This window comes from Chionomys nivalis, chromosome 6 (assembly GCF_950005125.1).
Source record: "Chionomys nivalis chromosome 6, mChiNiv1.1, whole genome shotgun sequence".
NCBI classification, from domain to species: domain Eukaryota; kingdom Metazoa; phylum Chordata; class Mammalia; order Rodentia; family Cricetidae; genus Chionomys; species Chionomys nivalis.
Window position 1 is genome coordinate 73,782,337 of NC_080091.1, and position 23,199 is coordinate 73,805,535.

The following is a 23,199-nucleotide window of genomic DNA, read 5'->3' on the forward strand; positions in this document are numbered from 1 at the left end:
ATCTATCCATCCCTGCAAGGCTATTTTAGTTTGATGCTCTCTTCCAACAGTGCTCCAAGGCAACTGATGAATGTGAACAATGGTTAGGAGCTTTCAGAAGAAAATAAATGGTGCCCTCCTCAATGATTCTTATCAAGTTTTATTATTATTTGCAATAACTCAATGCCAGGGGCAGAGGGTGAAGGGTAAGCCACACTTTATATAGTGAAGCTGGTATGCAAACTGAGTAACAGGGCATGGGGGTGAGGAGGAGGGCCGGAAAGAATGATTAACTCAAAAGTGGTCAAAACAGTGGGCTGAAACCAAGCAGAGGACATGCGTCTCCATGGAACATTTTAATACTTTAATATTTTAGTTATTTAGACTGAATCCTATTAAGATATACATATGACTCCACATTAATCCTATACTATGAAAGAGAAATTAAAACTATTCATGTGAGTAATAAGAATTCTAACTTTCTTAGATGGTATATCTTATCTAATTTTATCTCATATGCTTATGCATTGAGGCAGGATCTCTCCATTGTGCCCAGAGCTCACCAATAATGTTAGTTCAGTTTACTCTGGCAATCCCAGTTGCTTTCTGAGTAATGGGATTACGAGTAGGCTGCCCCATCAACCTAGTGTTTACATGGGTGCTAGGGATCTGAACTCGGGTCCTTACACTTGCCTGGCAAGTGCTCCAATCACAGAGCCGTCTCCATAGTCCTTATGTTTTTTACGCGTATAATCCTATCCTATTTTTAAGGCAGACTGATGGAGGAGTTACTTTCATTTAATAAAGAAACTGCCTTGGCCCATTTATAGGCCAGCCCTTAGGTGGGTGGAGTAAACAGACAGAATGCTGGGAGAAAGAAGCCGAGTCAGGGAGTCGCCATGATTCTCCCACTCCAGACAGACGCAGGCTAAGATCTTTCCTGGTAAGCCAGCTCATGGTACTACACAGAATATTAGAAATGGGTTAGATCAATATGTAAGAGCTAGCCAATAAGAGGCTGGAACTAATGGGCCAGGCAGCGTTCAAAAGAATACAGTTTCCGTGTAATTATTTCGGGGCATAAGCTAGCCATGCGGGCGGCTGGGTGCCGGGGATGCAGCCCCGCTCCTCCTATTACAACAGAGTGGCACCCAACGTGCTGATGAACTCCACGTAAAACCTGAGAGGGCTTGGAGAAAAAAACTGCGTCCATGTTCCCAAATATTGTTTATAAATGTTCTTTTACATTTAAGGGGGATATGATATAGATATGAATAATTTGCATTGGTGTGGATTTGAAGGTCAATTTTGTTATATGTATATGCATATTTCTAATCTTGATTAAGGTATTGTGATTGTATAGTTCATTTAAAAATGTAATGTATATAAGTTGTTAATGAATAATCATCGATAATTGTCAAGCTTTTAGTCATGTTAGTTAGATTTTCTAGATGAGCATAGATATATTTCAGCTAGATAGGCATTCTTCATATCTTTCAAAGACTGCAAAATATGGCATTTAATGTTTTAATAACTTAGGGCTTTTCATGATAATGAGACACATCTGCTCCTGGCAGCACCAATCTACTTCAAGAGGAAGATGGGCACCGAAGAGGCTCCTTAAGGAGTTTGATAGCCATTTGGGCAAGAAACTGCTCTTGCCTAAACTGTTGCATAAACTGGACACAGAGAACCTGCAGAAAGAAGACTGCTGAACTTGCCTAAAGGTGAGATGGTTTTTCAGGGTTCCTGACTCATAAAAGAGTCTGCGAGACATTCTACAGGACACAGCAAAAAGTGACTGAACTGTCTTTGGAATTTCCTGCTTGATGAAAATGTCTGTTGGATACTATTGGCCTAAAGGCTAAAGATGGATGCCCCAGGCAGTGAGATGTCTCTTTCATTTCTAGAGTTTTGGATTTCTTGTTTACTTAGGTAATATTATATCCTCTGGAGTCTTTGATGGAGTTAAAAAATGGATAGATAGTTATAGTTTTCCTTAGTTATGATAAGAGATAAAATAGATATAAACATTGTAACTGTAATTCTTGCTTGATAACCATTTTGTTATATGTAATTTTACTATGTTAAAGTTAAAGCCTTTCTTTTTTGTTTAAACAAAAAAAGGGGAAATGATGGAGGAGTTACTTTCATTAATAAAGAAACTGCCTTGGCCCATTTATAGGCCAGCCCTTAGGTGGGTGGAGTAAACAGACAGAATGCTGGGAGAAAGAAGCCGAGTCAGGGAGTCGCCATGATTCTCCCACTCCAGACAGACGCAGGTTAAGATCTTTCCTGGTAAGCCAGCTCATGGTACTACACAGAATATTAGAAATGGGTTAGATCAATTTGTAAGAGCTAGCCAATAAGAGGCTGGAACTAATGGGCCAGGCAGTGTTCAAAAGAATACAGTTTCCGTGTAATTATTTCGGGGCATAAGCTAGCCATGCGGGCGGCTGGGTGCCGGGGACGCAGCCCCGCTCCTCCTATTACAACAGCAGACTTATTTCAGAGGTCCACACAGTAACTGCAAATAATGCAATGGTAATTTCTGAGGAAACTTCAGGAGCCTGTTAGAATTACCTTCTTATCCAGAGAGTCCAGAATGTTATCCAGCCATTTGTACAAATACCCATCTGATGACAGTCCCACATTGTCTGCAACAGGGCCACAGCACAGCACAGCAGACATAGCCTTCAAATGATAACATCAGAACCACATTTAACACATTTAAGAGGCGAAATGTTGCCACTTAATGGGAAGAGGCCAAGTATTCTTACTAATGTGTATCTAGCCATAATACCTTTCACAAGGAAATATAGAATAGTAATATTTTTGTTGTTCTGGGGCTAAACCCTAGGGCTTAGACATGCTAGGCAAGCACTGTCAGGAAGCTCTATCCCAAAATAAAAAGTTACTTATCTAGAAGTAACTTTTAAAAGCAAAGCATTTATTATGAGTAAGTTAGTCTATCATCACAGCAAATTAACTATGCACTTTAAAGACAAGAGAACCAAGAGAAAGATCACTTAAATACAAACAATAGGTACCCTTAATCCTTTAGGAAAACAATGATGAAATCTTACAGATTTCTGGAACTCTTTTGTGCTCTATTTTAGGAAGCTAGACAAAGCTTTCTACCTGGCAGACAAACTCAGACCCCAACATTCTAGGTGCTCTGAAGAACCCCTTTCTGTTCGTGCTATCACATAAGGAGACTAACATAGTGAGAAAGAAATAAGGGATCTACGGAAATACCTTTAGCGCACAGTATTGATGCCTATTGATTTGCATATTCCTATCGCTGTATCTGTCCAAGGGCGTAAACATGATGCTAAAGGGGCCTGCCCAGTGACTGAACAGCATGAACAGACTGTGACGAAGGCTTTGTTGAGGAAAAATACTTCTTCTCTGGTGCACTGTAAATACAAAAACGGGGAGACATATTTACTCCTAGTTCATTTATTCTAATGTGCATGCCAACATCAGGATATAAAGAGGAAGCTGCATTTGAACCATCTAAAACTTTCAGGTGGATGCTGCAAGGAGTCTAGGCGGGAGCTGGAGTCAGGACCAGCCTCTTCCTGGCTGCCTCATGAACTCCATGGCGGCATCACCACAAGGCGCTTGATTCATTGCTAAATGAGAGCTTTTGGCTGGGAAAGTCCTACTTCAAATTTTGTATTTTTCCCCCAGTAGAAGAGATCCCTTGCAAAAGAAAGCACACATACGTCTTGACATGAGAACAAAGGAGAGCAGACCTACTCCAGGTCTTCTGTGCAGACTACTATGTGCCCTGTGATGGTGCCAGAAGCCTGCAGGGCTCTGAATTGGTTCAGTACCTACTCGTGCAGGGGAGCTTGCCCCTTTCAAGTCAGGGTCCCCATGGCTGTGATGAAACACCATGAGCAAGCGTGACAAGGAAAGGGTTTGCATCACTCACCCTTCCACACAGCCCATAACAGCTCCTCGTGGCGTGCTCAGTCTGCTTTCTTACAGAACTCAGGACCACCAGTCCACGGACTGCATTGCTCACAAAAAGCTGGGCCCTCCCCCATCAATCACTAATTACAAAAACATTCTACAGCCAGATCTTACGGAGGCATTTTCTCAATTGAGGTCCCCTCTTTTCAGATGGCTCTACCTTTGTTAGAATGACATAAAACTAGCCAGCACACTGTCCCTAATATTCTCTGGATCAATATGAGTTAAGACACTCAATAGCATCCAATAAGTCACGTTGGAAGCTGTGGGGAAAGGGCACAGTAACAAAACCAAATCTATGTTTATGCTAGCCACTCTGCTACACAGAAAATACAGAGGAGAAAATGCTCTCGGCCCTTAAATTACATTTACCTTTCAAAGGGCAAAAATAAGGCTCCTGTGCCTACAATTAGCAAGCCTAATTATATACTTAAAAGATCCTGCAAAAAAATATAATCCATGTGATTGCATGCCAAAGGTTAGCATATAGTACTTAAAATAACAAAATCATTGTATTTGGAGAGAGAAAAATATCAACTTTTGCTGCATGCAAAAGGCTTATGGTAATCCTTTAAGATCCTTTTTTTGGAAAGAATTTACTACTGTTTGAAGCAGTTGTACAGATCAATCTTCCTAGCACATCTTTCAGTGTCTGCTCAAAAAGAGGCACATATCTGTTAGACGAGGCCATCGGTAGCACCGTCCACTTGCTTTAATTTATACCCATCAGCTGTGTTCTTCCTTCACTGCGAAGGTGTGACTCGTTCATCTTAGTCTCAGTTATCACTTTGAGCATTACACTCCTGGCTCACTGGATCTACCATGAGCTCGTCCAAATAGCTCATTCCAATTGGTATCTTCTAAATTTGTATCAGTGTCCTGATGGCTGAAAATCCCTACCGAGTTGATTCCTTCTTGATTTCTAGTTACTGACACGAGGTTAAAAAAAAAAACAAAACAAAACATCCTCTTGGTATTGTCATTGTGCTGACATAGTTTCCCAGGATGCTCTCAAGTTAGAGGCTTTAAAAAATATTACATTTATTTGTGTGTATGTGTGTGTACACGCATGCACACGTGTGAACATGCCTCAGAGCTGGTGTGGCGGTCACAGGTCAGCCCGCAGCCATCAGTTCTCTCCCTCCATATGGGTCCCAGAGATGACACTCACATGATCGCCGCCCTTGGCACAAAGTGTCTCTCCCTACTGAGCCTCCCACAAGTTACTGCCTTAAATACACAGCTTCCAAGGCAAGAAGAACACAGAAAGGCCCGGAGCATCCCGGAGTGCTTTGAGGAGCTGAAAGCCTACCCGGAACATTCTGAATGATGTTCGCCACTAAGGCACTGAAATGGCATCGGATGTCCTTCAGGGTGTCAGAGTCTTTTTCATTCTCTGCTTCCAGAAGCTGTCGCGTCAAATCTACATACTCCAATAACGTGTTGTTGAGGAAATGCGTTTCGTTATCAAGGCCACCACTTGCACTGAAAATACAGAAGAGAAGGAAACACAGAAAAGGTGACTCTCTATTCCAGCTGAAGTAAGAACCCCATTGCCACCACCAGAAGAACACCCGGAAAACCTGGTATGGCTGGGGCAGAATGACACTTTAAAAATGAAATAAATATGATTTTGGCTTCCTTAAATACAAAAAGCAGCTGGTGCTTCCTCATCGAGGAACTGCTATTGTAATTTATATCACCCGATCTCATGCCCAAGTGAAAAAAAACCCTCAACATTACTGGCTCTCCATTCACAGATATTGTGGTGAGGAGGTGGCAGGCCTGTGGCGGGCGGTAGGGTGGGGATGTGTCACTGTAGAAGGGAAGCCCAGTTCCAGGGAGTGTCCCGTCTCTGTTGGTCTTCATACCAAACCTTAAACGGGGTTGCTTATCCACCAGGTACTTAGCCCCGGCCTTCTAAGATGACATGTGTTATTAAGAACATTTTTAAAGGGAATTCAAGGGCACAGTGCTGGATCTCAGACTGCTTTAGATCCTGGGGCAGCCCTAAGCCTGCTCTGGGATTCTTACTGAGGCAAGAAAAGTACACCCCAGAGCCGTGGGCTGTTAGTCAGAAGTCTAAACTCCTGTGGTGTCCCTTCGGCTCTTAGTTATGTATCCAGGACTATGACAGTATGTTTCAATAAGAGCCCACATGAGTCACTATGCCTAAAATGACCCTGCAAACATTAAGTGCTTGCTATATTAATTAAAGGATGTTATGTTTCTGTTTGGCAAGGCCAGCTCTCATTATATTGGGAAAGTACTTCTATATAATATTATCTCCTAAAAAATCCTGATCACACACAAACAAGAGTAAGATATTTTAAAGACTATATTAAAAATATCCATCTGTACTAAACACATGTGCTGAATGAACTGATGGGCTGAATTCCGATTTCTGTCGACAGAGGAGTCTTTACCCTCAAATCATGACCAATTAGTGGGCAACATCCTACATCAGAAAATAACATTACTTCACTTAAATATCCACTAGGTAGCTCCTGCACATTAGGCATGTGGGGTCCCTGTCCCTGGCATTCAAACTGTCCCCCATCTTTAACCATGTGGGATGTGAGGACACACACAGCAGTGACAATCTCCTATTAACTTTCTCTTAAAAAACAGCGAAACCAAAGTAGTCTCTTTTCAAACAATTACCGCTCAGTAGTGGACACAGCTTATTTTCAATATGCCAATATTTGGTAGTTATCCAAATCAGAACCATCCGAAGAGCATCCCTTCTCTCCCTACACATTAAGAGGGACCACAAAAAGGTTCATAGCGTGCCATGTTCTTCTTGTTTTCTCAAGCCCACAAACCTCCGTCTTATTTTTCACAATTTCAACCAGATTGCCTTTAATCATATGTTTTCTTTTGCTTTCCATTCAACACACAAGAAAAGCAAACCTACGACTTTAAATTCTCTTCCACTAAAGCTCTGTTTCAAGAGTCTGTCACAAGCTCCTGATGCTAGATCGGAAAGGTGTTGGGCACGCTAACAAACAACCAGGAGAAACACGAGCACACACTGTTCCTACGCTTGTTCAATTACCAGCGTATGCCTCCTGTCTAGCACACACTGTTCCTATGCTTGTTCAATTATTGATGTATGCCTCCCATCAAAGCTTCTGTCCAGCTACCTATTGTGTACAGGGTCAGATCCATTACTTCTTGCCTTCAAAGGTCAGCTGACACTATTACCCTGCTAAGGAAACCTTTCACTTTCAGCTCATAGCTAATGGTATTTTCCTCAAGGGTCTTGGTCCTACTGTCAAGAAAACCTCCAGGATTTATGGTTTGTGAATGGTGGGGAAACAACTGTGAGTTACCTCTGGAAGGTTCATAATCTTCCTGGCAGGACCAAAAACAGTTCATCAGAGAAAATATGCATAATGCTAAGAGTAACCCTTTGAACGTATGAGTTTTTTTTGAGCCGAGACCATATTTATCTTCAAAATGAGGTAAGAAATTATAAATCCATCAAGAAAAGGCCACTACTATTGCTTTTTCTTAGAAATCAAGGCTAAGGCTCCAACCAAATATCAAAGTCATGGGCACATTAGAGTTAGTTTTTGAACAATCTACTAATCTGATTGTAGATTTTCTTTCCATTATTATTATTATTATTATTATTATTATTATTATTATTATTATTGAAACTCTACAGCTCAGGCTAGCCTCAAACTCATGGCAATCCTGCCTCTGCTTCTGATGGTACATAATTTCTGGCTGGTGGTTCATGTATTGGATGCTTCTTTAGTTGGTAAATATTTACAAATGTTGACATGTGTATTAGACAGGTATTTTTGTTGCAACGGTACTTTTCTGTTTTCACATATTTCAAGGAGAAAATATTCCCTGACCATCCCAAAGTTTTGAAAGTCAGAATCCAATACCAACCTGTGACTAATGACACCAGCATCCGCCAGCAGTTCAAAGATCCGTACCAGTTGTACTCGTAAAATGTCTCGACGCCTGCGCCGTTTCATATTCTGCTCCAAACATACAGAGATGTGAATTAGGGAAACACTCGGGAAATTCACGGGGAACTGCCGAGGTGATTTGGAAAGCCAACAGTGTGGATGCCAGGAAGAGATGCCCATCACGGTTACCGTGTGGATGCTGAGGATGCTGCCGGCTATGGTCTCAAAGGGACAGGTGTGTGGACGGTGTGAAATTAAAGAGCCAAACAAAACCACAGGACATTTTATCAGCAGATCCCCGCTATGCGTAGCAGAAATAACATCCTACAGTTACTCCTGGGTGATTTGTCGACCTGCTGATTTCAGAACAACTAAGCAATGTTGTCTTATCAGAGTCACAAGGAATCCCTAAGACTCAGAAAGCGAGGCAGAGCAAACAACCCTGGCAGATTAAAAACCTAGGGTCTTGCTCATGCCTGCCTCCTACCTAATTCATTTTTGCAACAAAAAGTACGCATAAAAGCAAAGGAAAACATTGCCCGTTCTGGGATGAATGACCGCCGGCTAAAATACCAGGGTGCTGACCCCAGTAGCAAGCTAAATGGGGAAGAGCGGTGCCCTGAAACACTTTCCCGCCACCTTCTCTCAAAGTCACTTTCCTAATCCAGAGCAATTAGATGTGTTTCCTAATCTTCTTTCACTTCCACATCCCCACCCACCTTCCTGCCCTCCGGAAGCAAGTTCATTTGCCGAGTCGTGTTTACCGCTTCCTTGGGGGGTCTTTCTAGAGTTTACAGAAACCCACTGTGACATAAATAGCTTCCTAACCATCCTCAAGGACCTTGTCTGCAGTTATCCATAGCAAGTCAGTGGGCTGCAGACTCTTGAATTGGAACTGGCATCCAAGGAACCCACACATAGTCATCATACCCTGTGACCAGAGGGGGCGTGGCTTCAACGGTCTCCTTAAGGAAAGCAGCAGTCACTGACTCCCTCTCCAGCCAGGGAAGGCGGGGCAGGAAAAGCTGAAAGCAATTACTGGGTGGCCACTCTCAGAAACCCTGGAAAGTCTACAGATCCTGTGCCCTGCTCTCCCTCCTGCTAGAGTGACTTTCCAACTGCTTTTGACCCTGGGTTCCTGCAGGTGTTGTCCTGGGCAGGAGAGAGAATCTGCACAGGAAAATGCCAAGTTTAAAATACACCAGGTAGCTGGGCATGGTGGCTTGTGCTTTTAACCCCAGAACTCGGGAGGCTCAGACAGATGGATTTCTTGAGCTTGAGGCTAACCTAGTTTACATAGTAAGTTCCAGACAATGCTGGGCTACTAGAAAACAAAAGCAAGCAAGAAAGCGAACAAACAAAAACAAAACCCATATAACAACAAAACACATCAACCTGTTACATCTTAATTTCTGCCCTGTGGTATACTACTTAGCGTACACCAGGACAATGTCCACTGCACAAGTGTCCAATGGTGGGAATCCGCACAACAGCTTACCTCTGGTCGTCTTTCAAGTGCTTCTTTAATTATGGGATGTAGCTCCTCTATTAGTTCCCTAAAGGAAAAACGGCATATATTCGTTTCACTCACAGCTAAGTAGGCAGAATTTGCAAACACATACCAAAACAGCAGAAACTGACAAGTCCTAACCCTAAGCCTACTGTTTTCAACAGTTCTTAAAGCTTTGTTTTGATTATAAAACAGTCTTCTAATTAAACCCTCAGAAACTGCAAAGCATGGCATATAAGCCTCTCTGTCTGTAGAGAAAAGTATCACCAATATTTTTATTCCAGCGTTTTGTGAACTGCGTGTATTTTATGGGGGTGAAGAACACTCATGTGTAAAATGCTCTCCTTCCTTTTATGCTAGCACACTACTGATGGGTCAGTAACATCCTGCCAGGCAGCAGGCTAGCCCAAAGGCAACTGATTAACACACATGGCTGTTTCCAGAACCAGTATTTGTACTAACTGAATAATACACAGGACCTGGCTTATGCTGATTTAAATTGAAAATGTGCTCATTGCATAGGACTAAGAAAATCCACCCACAATTTGATCATTTATATAAAAGTGCTGACTTCAAGAGAACAAGTTTGTGGAGAAGATAAAGCTTTAATTCGCTCAGTATAGACAAGAGAAGGCTGGAATACAGTGACTCAGTGGAGAAGCCAGGGCTGGCGTGCAGCTATGAGCCAAGACCTCTAGCCCACCCCACCCCACCTCTCTCATGAACACACTTGTTCTTCTAGCGCACAGAAGAACAAAGAAAAGGATTACCTAAAGGCTCCTGGGTTGGTCCTGCCAAGACCAAGAACAAGGGACTCTGTGACCTCCATGCTCTCAGAGCGCATCATTGGAACTATGTGCTTAAACAGGGCTGACGGGGAGGGGATGCCGATAATCTGAAGGAAAAAAAAAAACAGAACTGCCGCTTACAATTAGATATCTAATCAAATAACTTGCCATTTAACCATCGTTGGTCAAGGGCAATTGAGTAAATGACATTTTGGGGGTCAAACGAATGCTGCTTCAAAACTAACTCTCAGCACAGACAACCTAGAAAAGCTTGACTTGTCCAGTGGCATCCTGCAAGTCCGTTCACACAACATGTCTGGAGAGATTCACCACATAACGGTCCGGGCATCCATCAGACACTTTCTATCTTTTGATCCATAAACCTAAGAAAACCAGAATTCTGACACCCTTGTCTTAAGTTTCCTTCAAGCACACCAGGGCATCTTCTGTCCTATCACAAAATCTATTTATCGGCTCCTTCTAGTATCCATCATGTCACTGTGTGATTTAGGCAAATTTTGTACAAGCATTTGATTACTTAGATGATGATTCTGGGAGCAGTTCGCTCTGTAATCTCAGTACTGAGGCAGCCGAGACAAGAGGATTGCCGGAAGTTTGAGCCAGCACGGTAAGTTCTAAGTCAGCCTGGGTTATATGTGAGACCTGTCTCATAAAACCAAGAAACGAATGAATTTATTGGCAGTGAGAAGTAGAAGGGCTTGGGAAGTGAACTAAGGGGAAACACCTTAAAATTTTCAGTATGCTATTTTTATGTACAAGGTCAATTTTGCCCAGTAGAAAATCTCTGTCCCTAATTCTAACCAGGAGTCCACAAAAACAATAGAATTTTCCGAGGCACACAAGCGATATAATCTTCAGCCTCTCTATTTTGTTTTCCATGAGAAGGAATTTAAAATGTCCCTCTCGTGGAGTCACTGGGACACTACAGAGGGTGAGGAAGACGCACCTTGGCATCGATACTGTAGCCACTGTCAGGGGTGGACGCCAGCGTCTCGGGAGGAGAGCATCTCATGGGGCCTGTGGATGCCGAGGACGAGGGGGACGGGGAGGGGGACGGGGAGGCTGCTGCACTGCAGCAGAGAATCAGGTAGTTTCTCCACAGGCCAATGTAGGAGTCACTGCTCATGGTGGCATTTACCTTCTTTGCATTGATGGGGCTACTAAAAAAACAAAGAAAGAAATAAGAGCAGAAATCGCATGTTTTGTTTAAATAATATCTATTTTATTTTTCAAATATTTTATTTGAAAATATTCATTTTGTTTCTATTCATTCATTATTACTGCCTTCCAATTATCACACTGTCATCCTTTCAACTATGTCTTTCTTATAACAACCCCCACCAAATCCAATTCATCCTGCAGCTCACATGGGTGGTTCAGTGGCCATGCACTGTGGCCTGGACCAAGTGCTAGCTAGCGGCCCTAAAAAAAAGTGACTATTCGCTCCTCAGCAACTATCAAGGGCAGAAGGCATTTAGAAAGTTTTCATGTAACTAATGCCAAGTTGTCTACTAATTTAAAGGCGATGGTTATCATAGAGTTTTTATTGCAAGCACTCAGACTTTCTGGAGGGATCAAAGGGAGAAATGAATGAAGCCTAGCCTCTAAGACAGAACAGATAAAATAGGTATTTGTGAGTCTATGCTACATTCTTCATCACTCTGCCCCCTCCACAAGATAGCAATGTAGCATAGTGACTTACAGAATTTCCAGTGTCTGTCACTCTCCAAAGGCATGCCTCTCGAAAGCGGGCTATCCTTTTAAAAATACCCCCATTCAAAGGACTTACTTTACATCAACTTGAGGGGACAACAGCTGCAGCCTTGTGTACGCGAACATCCACGCGTAGCTTACGGCTGTAGAGCAGTGTTTAGGAAGATTTTCTTGCTTTAGAAAACTGGAGAGACTTATAATCCATGGGTCTTGGCCCTGGGTCACATGTGCAAATATCCAAATGTGTGAGGGACTGATCACATCAAACTGGTGGCTGATGGGAGAAGAGTTCCACTCAGCTAATGTCTGCAGGTCAACCGAGCTGGGGCAATACAGCAAAGTAGTCTAGAAGGAGAGCAAATGGTCATCATGTATTTGAGCAGCTTTCCAAGTTTTTATATCTGAGGTGCTTTATGCCTGACGTGGACTAGATCAGGGTTTTCTGGAAGGTGAGTAGGCAGGAGGATGTGGTGAGTTTTTGATATTCCCATGAGTTTCATTATTCTCAAAAGGCTGTGTGGACCAAGAAGGCTGACATCCACAACTTAACCAATTCCTATGTGGATACTCAACTTCCATGGGTCCACAGAACTCTTTAGAAATGAAACAAAAACCATTAACTTTCATCCCGATGAAATGGAACAGCCTGGAATGTGAGCAGACTCATATTCTAAGGTATACAATCTTAAATATTTTTTCCTTAACATTCAGACTCTTAAAGAAATTAATATGTTAAAAAAATAATACTTTTTCATTTTATTCATTAAGCGCTGTTTAAGGCATTATTATAAGTCATTTATTACTCTGTTACCATAATACATAGTTAATGATAAAACAATCCTTTTAATTGTATACATTTTAAATCATGTCTTGGGCTTATAAAATTTTATTATTGCCTGCCTGAGGTTGTGTATAACAGATGAGTTATAAGAACCAGGTGTTGAGCAGAATGCAAATAAATCTTCCATCCATGTATTCCAAAATAGGAGAATTAAAATGCAAGTAGTAAATTCCAGAGTTGTTTCTATATCAACCTCGGAGTACTGACTTGACTTCCCACCCAACTCTACTGACACTCCATAAGACTAAAAGAAGTTTGCCTGAGTCAGACCGGATGTGGTCCTGGGTTCTATCCCAAGCACAGAAAACAGAGGAGAGGGAAAGGGAGAAGAGGGGTGGGGCTAGAGGAGAAAAAAGTAAAGATTTTTACCATCAGGTTTTTTTGGTAACATTTTTGCTGATAAAATGTTTCTCTACATTTTAACATACTATTTACTTAATTTCATAAAGAAAATAGAAATATTCACTGAAAAAGCCAAGTGTGTTTCTTCCCTTTGGTTAAAGAGTATTTCCTCCCATGTTTGTAACCAGTCAGCAGCAGCAGACCATGGTCCAGTGACGTTACATTTAAGGGAAAGGTCTTAGATCGGAAAGGCTAGAATTTTACGAGAAACTGATTTTTATGGCAACAAGAACTAGTCAGAGGATAAGCACGCGTCACTTTAACCCTTTATCTGCTCGAGAAATACAGTCTAACTCACTGCACTTGCTGGGGAGACACATGGATGTGCGCTCACCTGCCTGAAGTCCCATAATAAGACGGAGCAGAGACTCCTGCAGTTACCTGATCGGCCCCTGTGAGGTGGATGAAGCTCTCGAGAATGGATGGGCTCAGCCTGTCCATCACGTCGATGGCTAACTCATCATCACCCTGTAAAAAAGAGACCGTGCGTCTGAACAAGCAAGGAGTGCATAAGAAAAGCAGGCAACAGGAAGCGAAGCTGAGCAGAGTTCAAGTTAATGCTCTTGTGAAGAACTAGGGAGCAGGGCCAGCGGGTTTGCAGCAGGCCCGCTCCAGCATACAGTGGTAAAGTAAGCTATGTGGAGTACAGGCAACACAAACCCCACCTGCATGGAACATGGATGGGCAGGACAGTCTCAAATACGTTCATGAGATGACTAAACCTTACCTTAGGAACCTCCAAAAGTGCAAATAAAGCCCGGATTTCTCTAAGGACACTGACAGCTAGCCTTCTGGTGGTGGGCCGGCTGCTACAGAGGATGACCAGGGCAAAGCCTTCGACCACATGGAACACAGTGGAATACGGGTTCCTTTCCAGAGGAGGGGGGTGAGGACCTCCATTAGCGATACCATGCTTGATTAAAAAAAAAAAAAGTGCAAGTTTAAAACAACCTTTAAAAGGATGGATGAATTTGGAAGAGAGACAGTAACCAGTAAAGCATATTACGAGCATTCTGATAACAGGGCTGCCTCGGCCCAAGGGATTTCAATGGCATTCACTTCATTACAACATGACAGTGTGGACTGGGGCTGGTGGCAGAAGCCTGTCCTCTCAGCAACTCAGGAGGTTGAAGCAAGAAGGCTACAAGTTTCAGGGCAGATCAGGATACAGAGTGAGTTCAAGGCCAATTTGGGCAACTTAGTGAGACCTGATCCGAGAATAAAAAGTAACAACAGTCCTTGGTGTATGTATCAGTAGTAAAGCCCTTGTAGGAGGAATGAGGTTCAGAGTTCAACTGATCCATATTAGCACAAAAGAAAATAGAGAAGTATCCCAATGGCAGTCTAAATAGGATGTTCCTGATTTGTCGTCACTCTGATGCCCTTGTGACCTTGCAACCATCACCTGTCACTCTCAGTACAGCGTTTACAGATGGGAACCAAGAGACTGGACTGTGTCTTTCATATGTGAGTGCAGGCTCCATATCTAAGGCACACGGCATCACCTGGGAGCTTGTTGAGAGCACCTGTGCCCAGTGTGGGATTTCTAGGCTCATAAAGGCCCCCGGGCAGCTTGGATGGTCCAACTCTGAGCTTCCAGGGTTCTATGGTGTTTGCAGTGTTATAAGGTGACCAGGTGTACACCTGTGCACTTAAGAAACTGGTCCCTTTGCTGAAACAATCAAGCCAAGTGACAGACTAACAAGGGTTTCATTTGTAAGCTTTGAAACACCTTCATGTAAGAATGACCCTACAAATCCTATGCTCAATAAAACAAAACCTGTTACCAAATGAAGGAGGCTAAAGGTTAGACACAAGCACTTGGTATCCAACACACGAGTGAGCACAAAGTAGGGCACAAGGGATTGCCATCAACAGAAGGTCATTCCAACTAGTAACGACTGCAGAGCTTGAGAGAGCCAATCTATGTCAATTGGCGTCACAAATGGTCATTCACTACTGATCACACACAAAGTGACAATGTGGAAGCAAGTGGTACCTGGGAGTCCTGGGTCTTGTTATACATCTGAGCTGCCTGTTTCCACTGATTTATTAATTGTACCAACATCTTTACAGCGTTATCAAGAAGAGTGGGGTGGACATCAGTCACTTCGCGAACAATAAAATACACAAATCCGGAGAGCACGTCCTCCCGCCAGTCTGGAAAATCCAGCATTAGTGCCTGCAGGGTGTTGAAAGCCAGCGCACGCAGTTCTTCGTCCATGTGGACCGTGAGCCTACCAAGAACAGAATCCCGTTAGCAAGCCTCGGAACAAAACACGGTGTCGTCAGTAACACTTACAGCCAAGATACCTGGGCACAAATCTCTGCTCTAAAACCTAAAGATACTCGATGCATCCCTTCAGATGCTCTCTGAGGATATGAGGATGGGGCTCGTGTTCACTTTGCCATCCTATAATTGCTCTTTCTATGCTAGTCTATAGTTTAAATTTCATCTGAATGTGTCCAGGATCAGTGATGTTTTTGCTAAAGTTCAGGATAAGAAGTCTTGAATTTAATTGACAGGCTGCTGTGTAGAAATACAGAGGACATCAGAAATCCATTTCAAACTTCGTCCATGCTTAACATACTTTCAATAAAATTTTGTCCAACTACACAGGATCCTAGCAGTGAATGAACATAAGTAGCTCATCACAGAGGTAATGATCTAGACAGAATAAACAAATAATTCCCGAGGGTGAAAATGGAAGTAACTTTAGGAGTAACATAAGAGAAGGTCCTACACCTTGAAAACAAAACAATGGCGCGACAGCCCAGCAGGCCCATAGAGCTAGGGCTCAATAAATCAGCACATATTAATTACATTTTAAAAAGTTAAATTACTTTTTAAAGACTTCAATACAATGATCATAATTTTAGTTACAGAATTTTAACAAAAAATATGAGAAAATGGTATATAAAATTAAAAGGGAATGTAGCTCTGAAGCTGCAGCACAAGCCACCACATGAACACAAGCTCCTGACCTAGAGCTGAAGATTATTTCAGTGGCTGACAACGCAAGCAAATGCATTGAAGTTAGAAAGGACTCAAAGGAACAGGCAGTTAGAAAACACACGCTCCGTGCATGCATGGAAGGACAGAGTTAGCCACAGTGAGAGTGGTTCAGAAGGGAGGCGTCACAGTCTGCTCAATTCGGATCTGGTCTTTGCTAATCCAGCCTTCAGCTGACGGAGAAGCTAAAGAGACATCCGTTGCAGCTGCAGATTTCAGAAGCAAGCCATGCAGCAGCTGCAGCAGGTACGGTGTACCACAGTCAACACGGTGGGACTACACCTCCCGAGCCCAGTGTGCCGCCTTCGGTGGTGACACCAAAGGAACATACTGTGGAAAACAGAGTGACATTGCTTTCCACGCCAGTGATTTCCACAGCCTTTAAATCTGTGACTGAGTATCTCACACCAGTCAGCGTAACTCGGGATATATGTGCCTGAGTTAATGACTCCCTGTGCTGAGGAGACGACAATGGGCCCTGGCTAATTAATTAAAGTCAGGGATTATCTTTCCTTAGAGAGTTCGCAGAGGTCTATAAATTTACACCATGCCCTTTCTTGTTGTTTCTTTGTTGGTTTCCCTTATTTTTGAGTAAGGAAGAGTTAGACATTGCAATTCCAAACCAGCATATTCTAGACTCTTTCTAGTCATGGAGGTAAATTAATTACAAATGACAGCTTTAGGGGAAGAAGTAAAGCAGCAGCAGCAATCCTCCTGTTGTTCACTGCTCAGAGGCAGGCTCTTCCCCTCCTCCGGGGCCTCTCAGACGAGCCTTCACTCTGGGGGAGGCGAGAGCAGCAGCATAGGATAACTCATCTTGTGGGATCGCCTTCCACAGAGAAGTAGGTGAGAACAGACTTGACAGTAACTGCTCTCTCTTCTCAGGAGGAACGCTGCAATTAACCCTTCAGGGTCCTAACGGGGATCCAACTTTCTAATCCCACTAAACTCTGGGTTTAGTTTAGTTTGGAGACAGGGTCTCATTATGTAACTCAGTCTAGCTTCCAACTTCTAATTCTCCTGCCTCTGAATCTTTAATGCTGAGAGGTCAGTAGCAACACACAGCATATAGCTCTACAATATGATTTATGGCAAAAATTGAGAGAGAAGGGCTGGGAGAAGGCTCGGAGGGTGGGGCCTAACACAAAGGTGGGAGCAAGGGAACAGCTCCAATTACAAAGTTGTCTTCTGAACTCTACACCTGTGCCATTGCATGCACACCCCCATCAGACACTCGCACATATAATCAAGACAAATTTAAAAGAGGGCTGAGCTATTGGCATAAACATCAAATTCCAGAGACTTCAGCAGGAGGATTCCCAGGTTCAGGCCTGCCTGGCATGACGGAGATCAGGGCCACCCTAGACAGCATACTGAGATGAGACCCTGCTACAAGATGAAGCACATGAATGTCTGTACGCACGATGTCTGCTAGAGAAAGGGGTCAGGACGCAGCTCAGCTGCTGTCGGGTACTTGTCTCCTGTGCGCGAGACTTCAGGCTGAATTCAGTGCCAAGAACAACACTGCTGAGGCTGACTAGGAGAGAGAGAGGGGTTAAGGAGAGGTGCAGTTCCAGATAAGCCCCTCTGTCTCCTACATTCCTCACGGGAAACAAATACCACTCCATCCGTTGTCCCAGCACTCGAGGGGGTGCGGCCTGCCTGTGAAATGCCAGATGTTCCCACCCAGGGCTGGAACAGGTCGCTTGTTGAAAGCTAGTCACTATTTACACAATTCGGTGAGTGCCCAGCAACCAGTAAACATTTTTCAATACAGCTGAGCACTCGCGGTCAGGAACAGTCGCTTTGCCTGGCTTCCCACTGGGGTGTGGCTAGCCAACTGCGGTTCTGGGCTAATTCCAGGCAGATGCCTGGTCATGTTCACTCCTGTCATGCTACAGGGAGAATGCAGACAAGAGAGAGACTGTGGCAGTGCGTCTCACCTTCCTGACGCTGCGGCCCGCTCATGCAGTTGCGCATGCTGCGGGGACCCAACCATAAACTTACTTTTGTTGCTACTTCATAACTGTAATTTTGCTATTGGTATGAATCATAATGTAAATATCTGTGTTTTCCGATGGTTGTAGGTGACCCCTGGGAAAGGATCATTCAACCCCCATAAGAGGGGTTGAGAACCATTGGACTACGGCATGATCCGCAAAGCCTTGAAATAGTCACTGTCTGGTCTTTCGTGGAGACAGTGTGCCAACCCCTAACTGCACGATCCCCTATGGTGCACACACAGTAGAGCCTCGAAAGGCTGCCCTCTCACCTTGGAATTAGGCTAGGAAACATCATTTAAGCAAGCTATGCTCTTAATTCACTTTAGAGAACTACATTGTGCCTCGTGGGGAACGTGAATACTTAAACTTGGCAGGCTCTCCTAGAACAAAAAATCTTAAGTGGGTTTTGCTCACCTGTTGGGGAATATTATTTTAAGGTGTGCTGCTTTTGTTTCTGCTGCATCTGTTTAACTCTGTGAAGCTGTGATTCTTTGCCTGTCTAAAACACCTGACGGTCTGATAAAGAGCTGAATGGCCAGCAGCGAGGCAGGAGCAAGGATAGACGGGGCTCGCAGGCAGAAAGTATAAATAGAATGAGAAACGAGGAAAAGGGGGAGCAAGCAAGAGAACAAGGAGAGGAGGACATCAGGGGTCAGCCACCCAGCTACACAGCAAATCATGGAGAAAGAAGTAAAGAAAAGTAACCAGAAGTAAGAAAGATACAAGTCCAGAAGGAAAAGGTAGTCAAGCTGGCAAGAAACAAGCCGAGCTAAGACCGGACATTCATAACTATAAGCCTCCATGTGTGATTTATTTGGGAGCTGGTTGTGGGCTCCCCTCAAAGGCAAAACAGTAAAAAAAAAAAAAAAAATCACACAATAGTCAACATCTCAGATGCTGAATGACCACAGAAGTAAACATCAATGAGACCCGTATGCAAGGGATATTTATCATAAAGATCAATGAACTATAACTTGACAGGAAACTGAAAAATAGGGACTAGGGGAGATGTGGAAGAATGTTAGAAGTTACAATTTTGAGTGGGGGCAATAAAAGATGAGAGTTAAGAGAGTAAACAGGAAAAAGGAAAAACAAAGAGTAAATCAGATAGCTCAAAACTGTACCTGCTGCCACCTCTGTGGTGAAGAGAGCAAGACAGCAATGTCACTCACCTGGCTAACAGTGACGTCACTCACCTTGCTAACAACTCAATGAGGTCAGTTCTGCTCATGCCATCAGGAATCAGCCTTGGAATCGCAGCGATACATGTTCTAAACAAATCGATTTTGGGTTTTCTTTCCCCCCTGAAAAATGTATCACAAAAACCCAAAACAGAGTAAGAAGCATATCACGTGGGTTAGAAAAATCCATTTAGCAAATATGTTGCCAAAGATGGGCCCCAAGGCTAATGGCTCCAGGAGAAAGGGGGCATACAAATTCACATGGACCCAGCCGCTAGTTCCCACCAGCGCCTAAGTGACAGGACGGAGACCATTCAGGAAATGACAGCAAATAATTAACTTCATTAATTAGGAAGCATTCGTACCCCTTCATAATTTCAAGTACTGACGATTTTATTTAATTTGAACTTAGCTATCTACAAACATATTAAATACTAGTTACTATTATAACTAGCTGTGTGCTGGTTGTTAACTTCACAGGACACAGCATCACATGGGACAACAGCCTCGGGGCATGCCTGGAGAGATTACCTACACTGGATTAAGTGAGGTAGGAAGATAGATTGTGAATGAGGAGGCACTATTCCATGGCCTAGGGCCCTGGACTACACAAAACAGAGAAAGTTAAGCCTGAACGCTCACTCTCCCTGCTTCTGGACTGGTTGTCTCGAGTTCCTGCTGCCACAACCTCCCAAGTACCCCTCGGTGGGCACCTGCCACCGAGTTCATGCCCACGGTCAAGTGTGTAATTCCGTGAGGTGTGCTCGTAGTTTGGACCCATGCTCTAAAGCTGTGAACTCAGATAACCCTTTCCGTCCTTGAGTTGCTTTGGTCAAGTATTTTGTCACAGCAGCAAGACGAGTAACTAATATAAATAGCGTTGATATTATTAAAAATTATTTAGCTTTACCACCAGATGTTCTCAAATGCCAGTATCCATATCGTCTCTTCCTGTTCTCTTGTGAAACACACGTGTGCAAAGGTTTAGGTTTTATGCCGTTTAAAGGCACTGATGTTTTAAAATCCTGGGCCCTCCTGAACAGCAGGTATTTAATGTAATTTAATTTTACTATATATGTGCCTATGATGGGGAGGATGCTAGGGACCAAATCCACTGCCTTATTCAGGCTCAACAGGGGCGCTACCATTGAGCTACACTCTTACCACCTGCAGCACGGCTTCTTAAAGTCATTCACTAATTTACTTTAAATGCCTAACCAGTTGCTCTGTGGCACTGGCTTTCATTTTGATCTGTGTTTGAAGGAAAGTCTCTGGCTTTTCCTACGTCCTCACTGGTTTCTAGCTGCCCAGCAGTAATCCCCATGCAGAAAGAATGGAAAGGTTCTAAGAGTTCGAGTCAGTCTCTGTTATAGAGATATTTACACAGTTGTTGCTGTGTGTGACTTTACAATGCATGGACCAGAGTGACCACAAGATGAACAACACAGTTCCCTTAGATGTGACTTAAGGTGCAGCTACTGAACGCCAACAATAACGGAGTGAATGCTGCTGCTGGCTCTCTGGTCTGCAAGGCCCTGGATAAACCACAGACGCATACCCGGATGAGTAGCCAGGCACACCAAGCCTTTCAAAACTGTCGTTGACTCCTCAGTGTGCACTTGCCAACTAGTTCATACCCACGGTTAAGTGTGTAACTCCGTGAGGTGTGCCTGTCCCCAAAATGTGACATTTGCTGAAGTGGACAAAAAAGAGAGGCTGGGGTCAACGAAGATGAAAATGGAGAAGGGAAAAAAACTTGGCAAATTCTTACAATTTCATGTTGCCCCAGGATCTTCTCTAAATGTGAGACCCCTGATGATCTCTCACCATCAGGTACAGATGTGATTCATCCAGGTGTTACCATTGCCATGCGGGACTGGCCCTTGGACCCCCGTGTCCAAACGCAACAGGCAGACATGCAACAGTGACTGTCAGTCATAGTGTGACCTGGAACTTGTGACTGCTTCTTTGAAACATGACAATTAAGGCATCACGTGGGACATTTGTTTAGGCAACACTCTGGCCCCCAGACGCCAGCCTTGTGCCCTTTTCTGAGATACACTTTCTAGCCTGTCTCTAAGACCTCTAAGTCATAAATTGTTTCCATCTCGTGTCTCCCTTCATCAGTTAAAGTCTATTGTTAGTCTAAAGTTAAAGATCATGGGGAGAGAAATCCAAACTAAAAAAGTAAAAGGAGCCACAGAATAGCAAGCGGACCAGGGGACAGACACACACTTCAGTCACTTGAGGCTCTCACAAGACCATGGGAGGAACTGGATGTAAACTTGTTGACGCTAATGCAAGAGTACTTGTGGTGAAAAGGGGGAAGATGTCTGGGAGGAAGTCAAGCATACAAAACCTTCGCATTTGAAAGCTCTCAGGACACCACATCACAGCAGTGTAAGATGGCCATATATTAAATAATCCCAGAAAGCAAAATATCTGATGGGTTATTCTAAGACCTACAGTGCATCTATCTCAAACTACATTTATATCCAAAACCTGCCTTATAGAAAATAATGAAGCTTGCTAGCAAACTAGAGGCATGGCTATCATAAAACATGCCACCCTGTGGAAAGAAAGTTCCTAACAATGCAGAGAAAAAACGATGAATGAAAACTCACATGCATGGGGCTGGGGTGTGAAACACGTCTGTGTCTAAAGGGCTGCCCACACATACTGCCTCTGTGTCCTCTGGTTCCTAGACAGAAACACAGGAGCCCGGATTTGCAGGACTCCTGGCCCTTTCTTTTCTATCAAAGCAGGAATATGTATGTGGAACCATTTGTTAGACTTAAGTCAGTACTATACCTATCTGTGGTGAGCGAGAATCACTCATGTGATAAATGAAAGTAGGGTTCATTGCTAGGCTTTAATTATCTACACTAGTTCAGTATCACATAAAACAACTAAATGGAGCTTGTGGAAGGAATCTCTGAATTTAAAACTACAGCAAAGGGCCACATGTGAGCAGCACAGGAGAAAATGTACAAAAACAGGTAAATAAGGACCAGCCACTGACACGTACATTCCTGTATAAACAAAGCTAGCGAAAGAGCACATATTTAGTACTTACGTAATCATGTCTTCAGGCTCCTTGTTGGACATCTGCACACTGGTCATACACATGGGTCTCCCAACCTCTTTGTCCAAATGTCGAAGAATGCTGTCTAATGCTTTTCTTACTTGAGGATAATAAACTGACATTCCTGAGAAAGAAAGCACAGGCACAATAATGTCAGAAACTCATACGAGATGGCCGACTGTAATAACAACCCATCAATTTCTCAATGAAGAGCGCTTGCTGCTATCACATTAGAAGATGCTCCAACTGTGACACCTCTTCAGGATACTGCATTCAAATCACGCAGAGAACTCAAACTCAGATTTGAATGACCCAACATATTCAACAGCACCCTGTGGGAAGACACATCTGACAAGAAGACCCTTGACAGGAATACTAAAGTCATTACCCAAACGTAATCAGCAGATCACTGTACGACTGGGGCATGCACACTTGGTGCTGGATGCACTTTATATCTGACTATGGACTTACACAAAACAATATCCCTAAAGCAATTAATCCTATGACACTAACCTATGACTTTTGCCTCTTCATCAGTCAAGGTTTTATTGAGAAAAATTTTTTTCACACGAAGGGTGTTTCCTGAGGGAAGAGTGACTCCTGTGGTGGGCATGGGAGGGTCGCCGTCTTTCTGCTGCAGGCTGTCCGCGATGACAAGGAAGACTCTGAGGCCAATGTTCATCCTCTTCAGAGAAAACAGACCCAAGAGGAAGAAATCAGGGCCATGCACTTTATATGCCAAGGGGCTGG

The 23,199-nt window shown here is 43.4% G+C and overlaps 1 protein-coding gene across 4 annotated transcripts in view; it reads right to left on the reverse strand.

Moving 5' to 3' along the window:
* Fryl (FRY like transcription coactivator) overlaps positions 1 to 23,199 on the reverse strand; it is a 226,111-nt gene that overhangs the window by 58,052 nt on the left and 144,860 nt on the right. For all 4 annotated transcript variants that reach the window (XM_057771108.1, XM_057771109.1, XM_057771106.1 and 1 more), the window contains 14 exons: positions 22,963 to 23,134; positions 22,441 to 22,573; positions 19,380 to 19,487; positions 15,167 to 15,404; positions 13,895 to 14,080; positions 13,549 to 13,635; positions 12,001 to 12,269; positions 11,158 to 11,371; positions 10,173 to 10,297; positions 9,391 to 9,448; positions 7,870 to 7,961; positions 5,276 to 5,448; positions 3,238 to 3,398; positions 2,563 to 2,673 (listed from right to left, as the gene is read on the reverse strand). In XM_057771108.1, the coding sequence (XP_057627091.1) occupies positions 2,563 to 2,673; positions 3,238 to 3,398; positions 5,276 to 5,448; positions 7,870 to 7,961; positions 9,391 to 9,448; positions 10,173 to 10,297; positions 11,158 to 11,371; positions 12,001 to 12,269; positions 13,549 to 13,635; positions 13,895 to 14,080; positions 15,167 to 15,404; positions 19,380 to 19,487; positions 22,441 to 22,573; positions 22,963 to 23,134 (2,127 nt within the window). The remainder of the gene's footprint in view (positions 1 to 2,562; positions 2,674 to 3,237; positions 3,399 to 5,275; positions 5,449 to 7,869; positions 7,962 to 9,390; positions 9,449 to 10,172; positions 10,298 to 11,157; positions 11,372 to 12,000; positions 12,270 to 13,548; positions 13,636 to 13,894; positions 14,081 to 15,166; positions 15,405 to 19,379; positions 19,488 to 22,440; positions 22,574 to 22,962; positions 23,135 to 23,199) is intronic.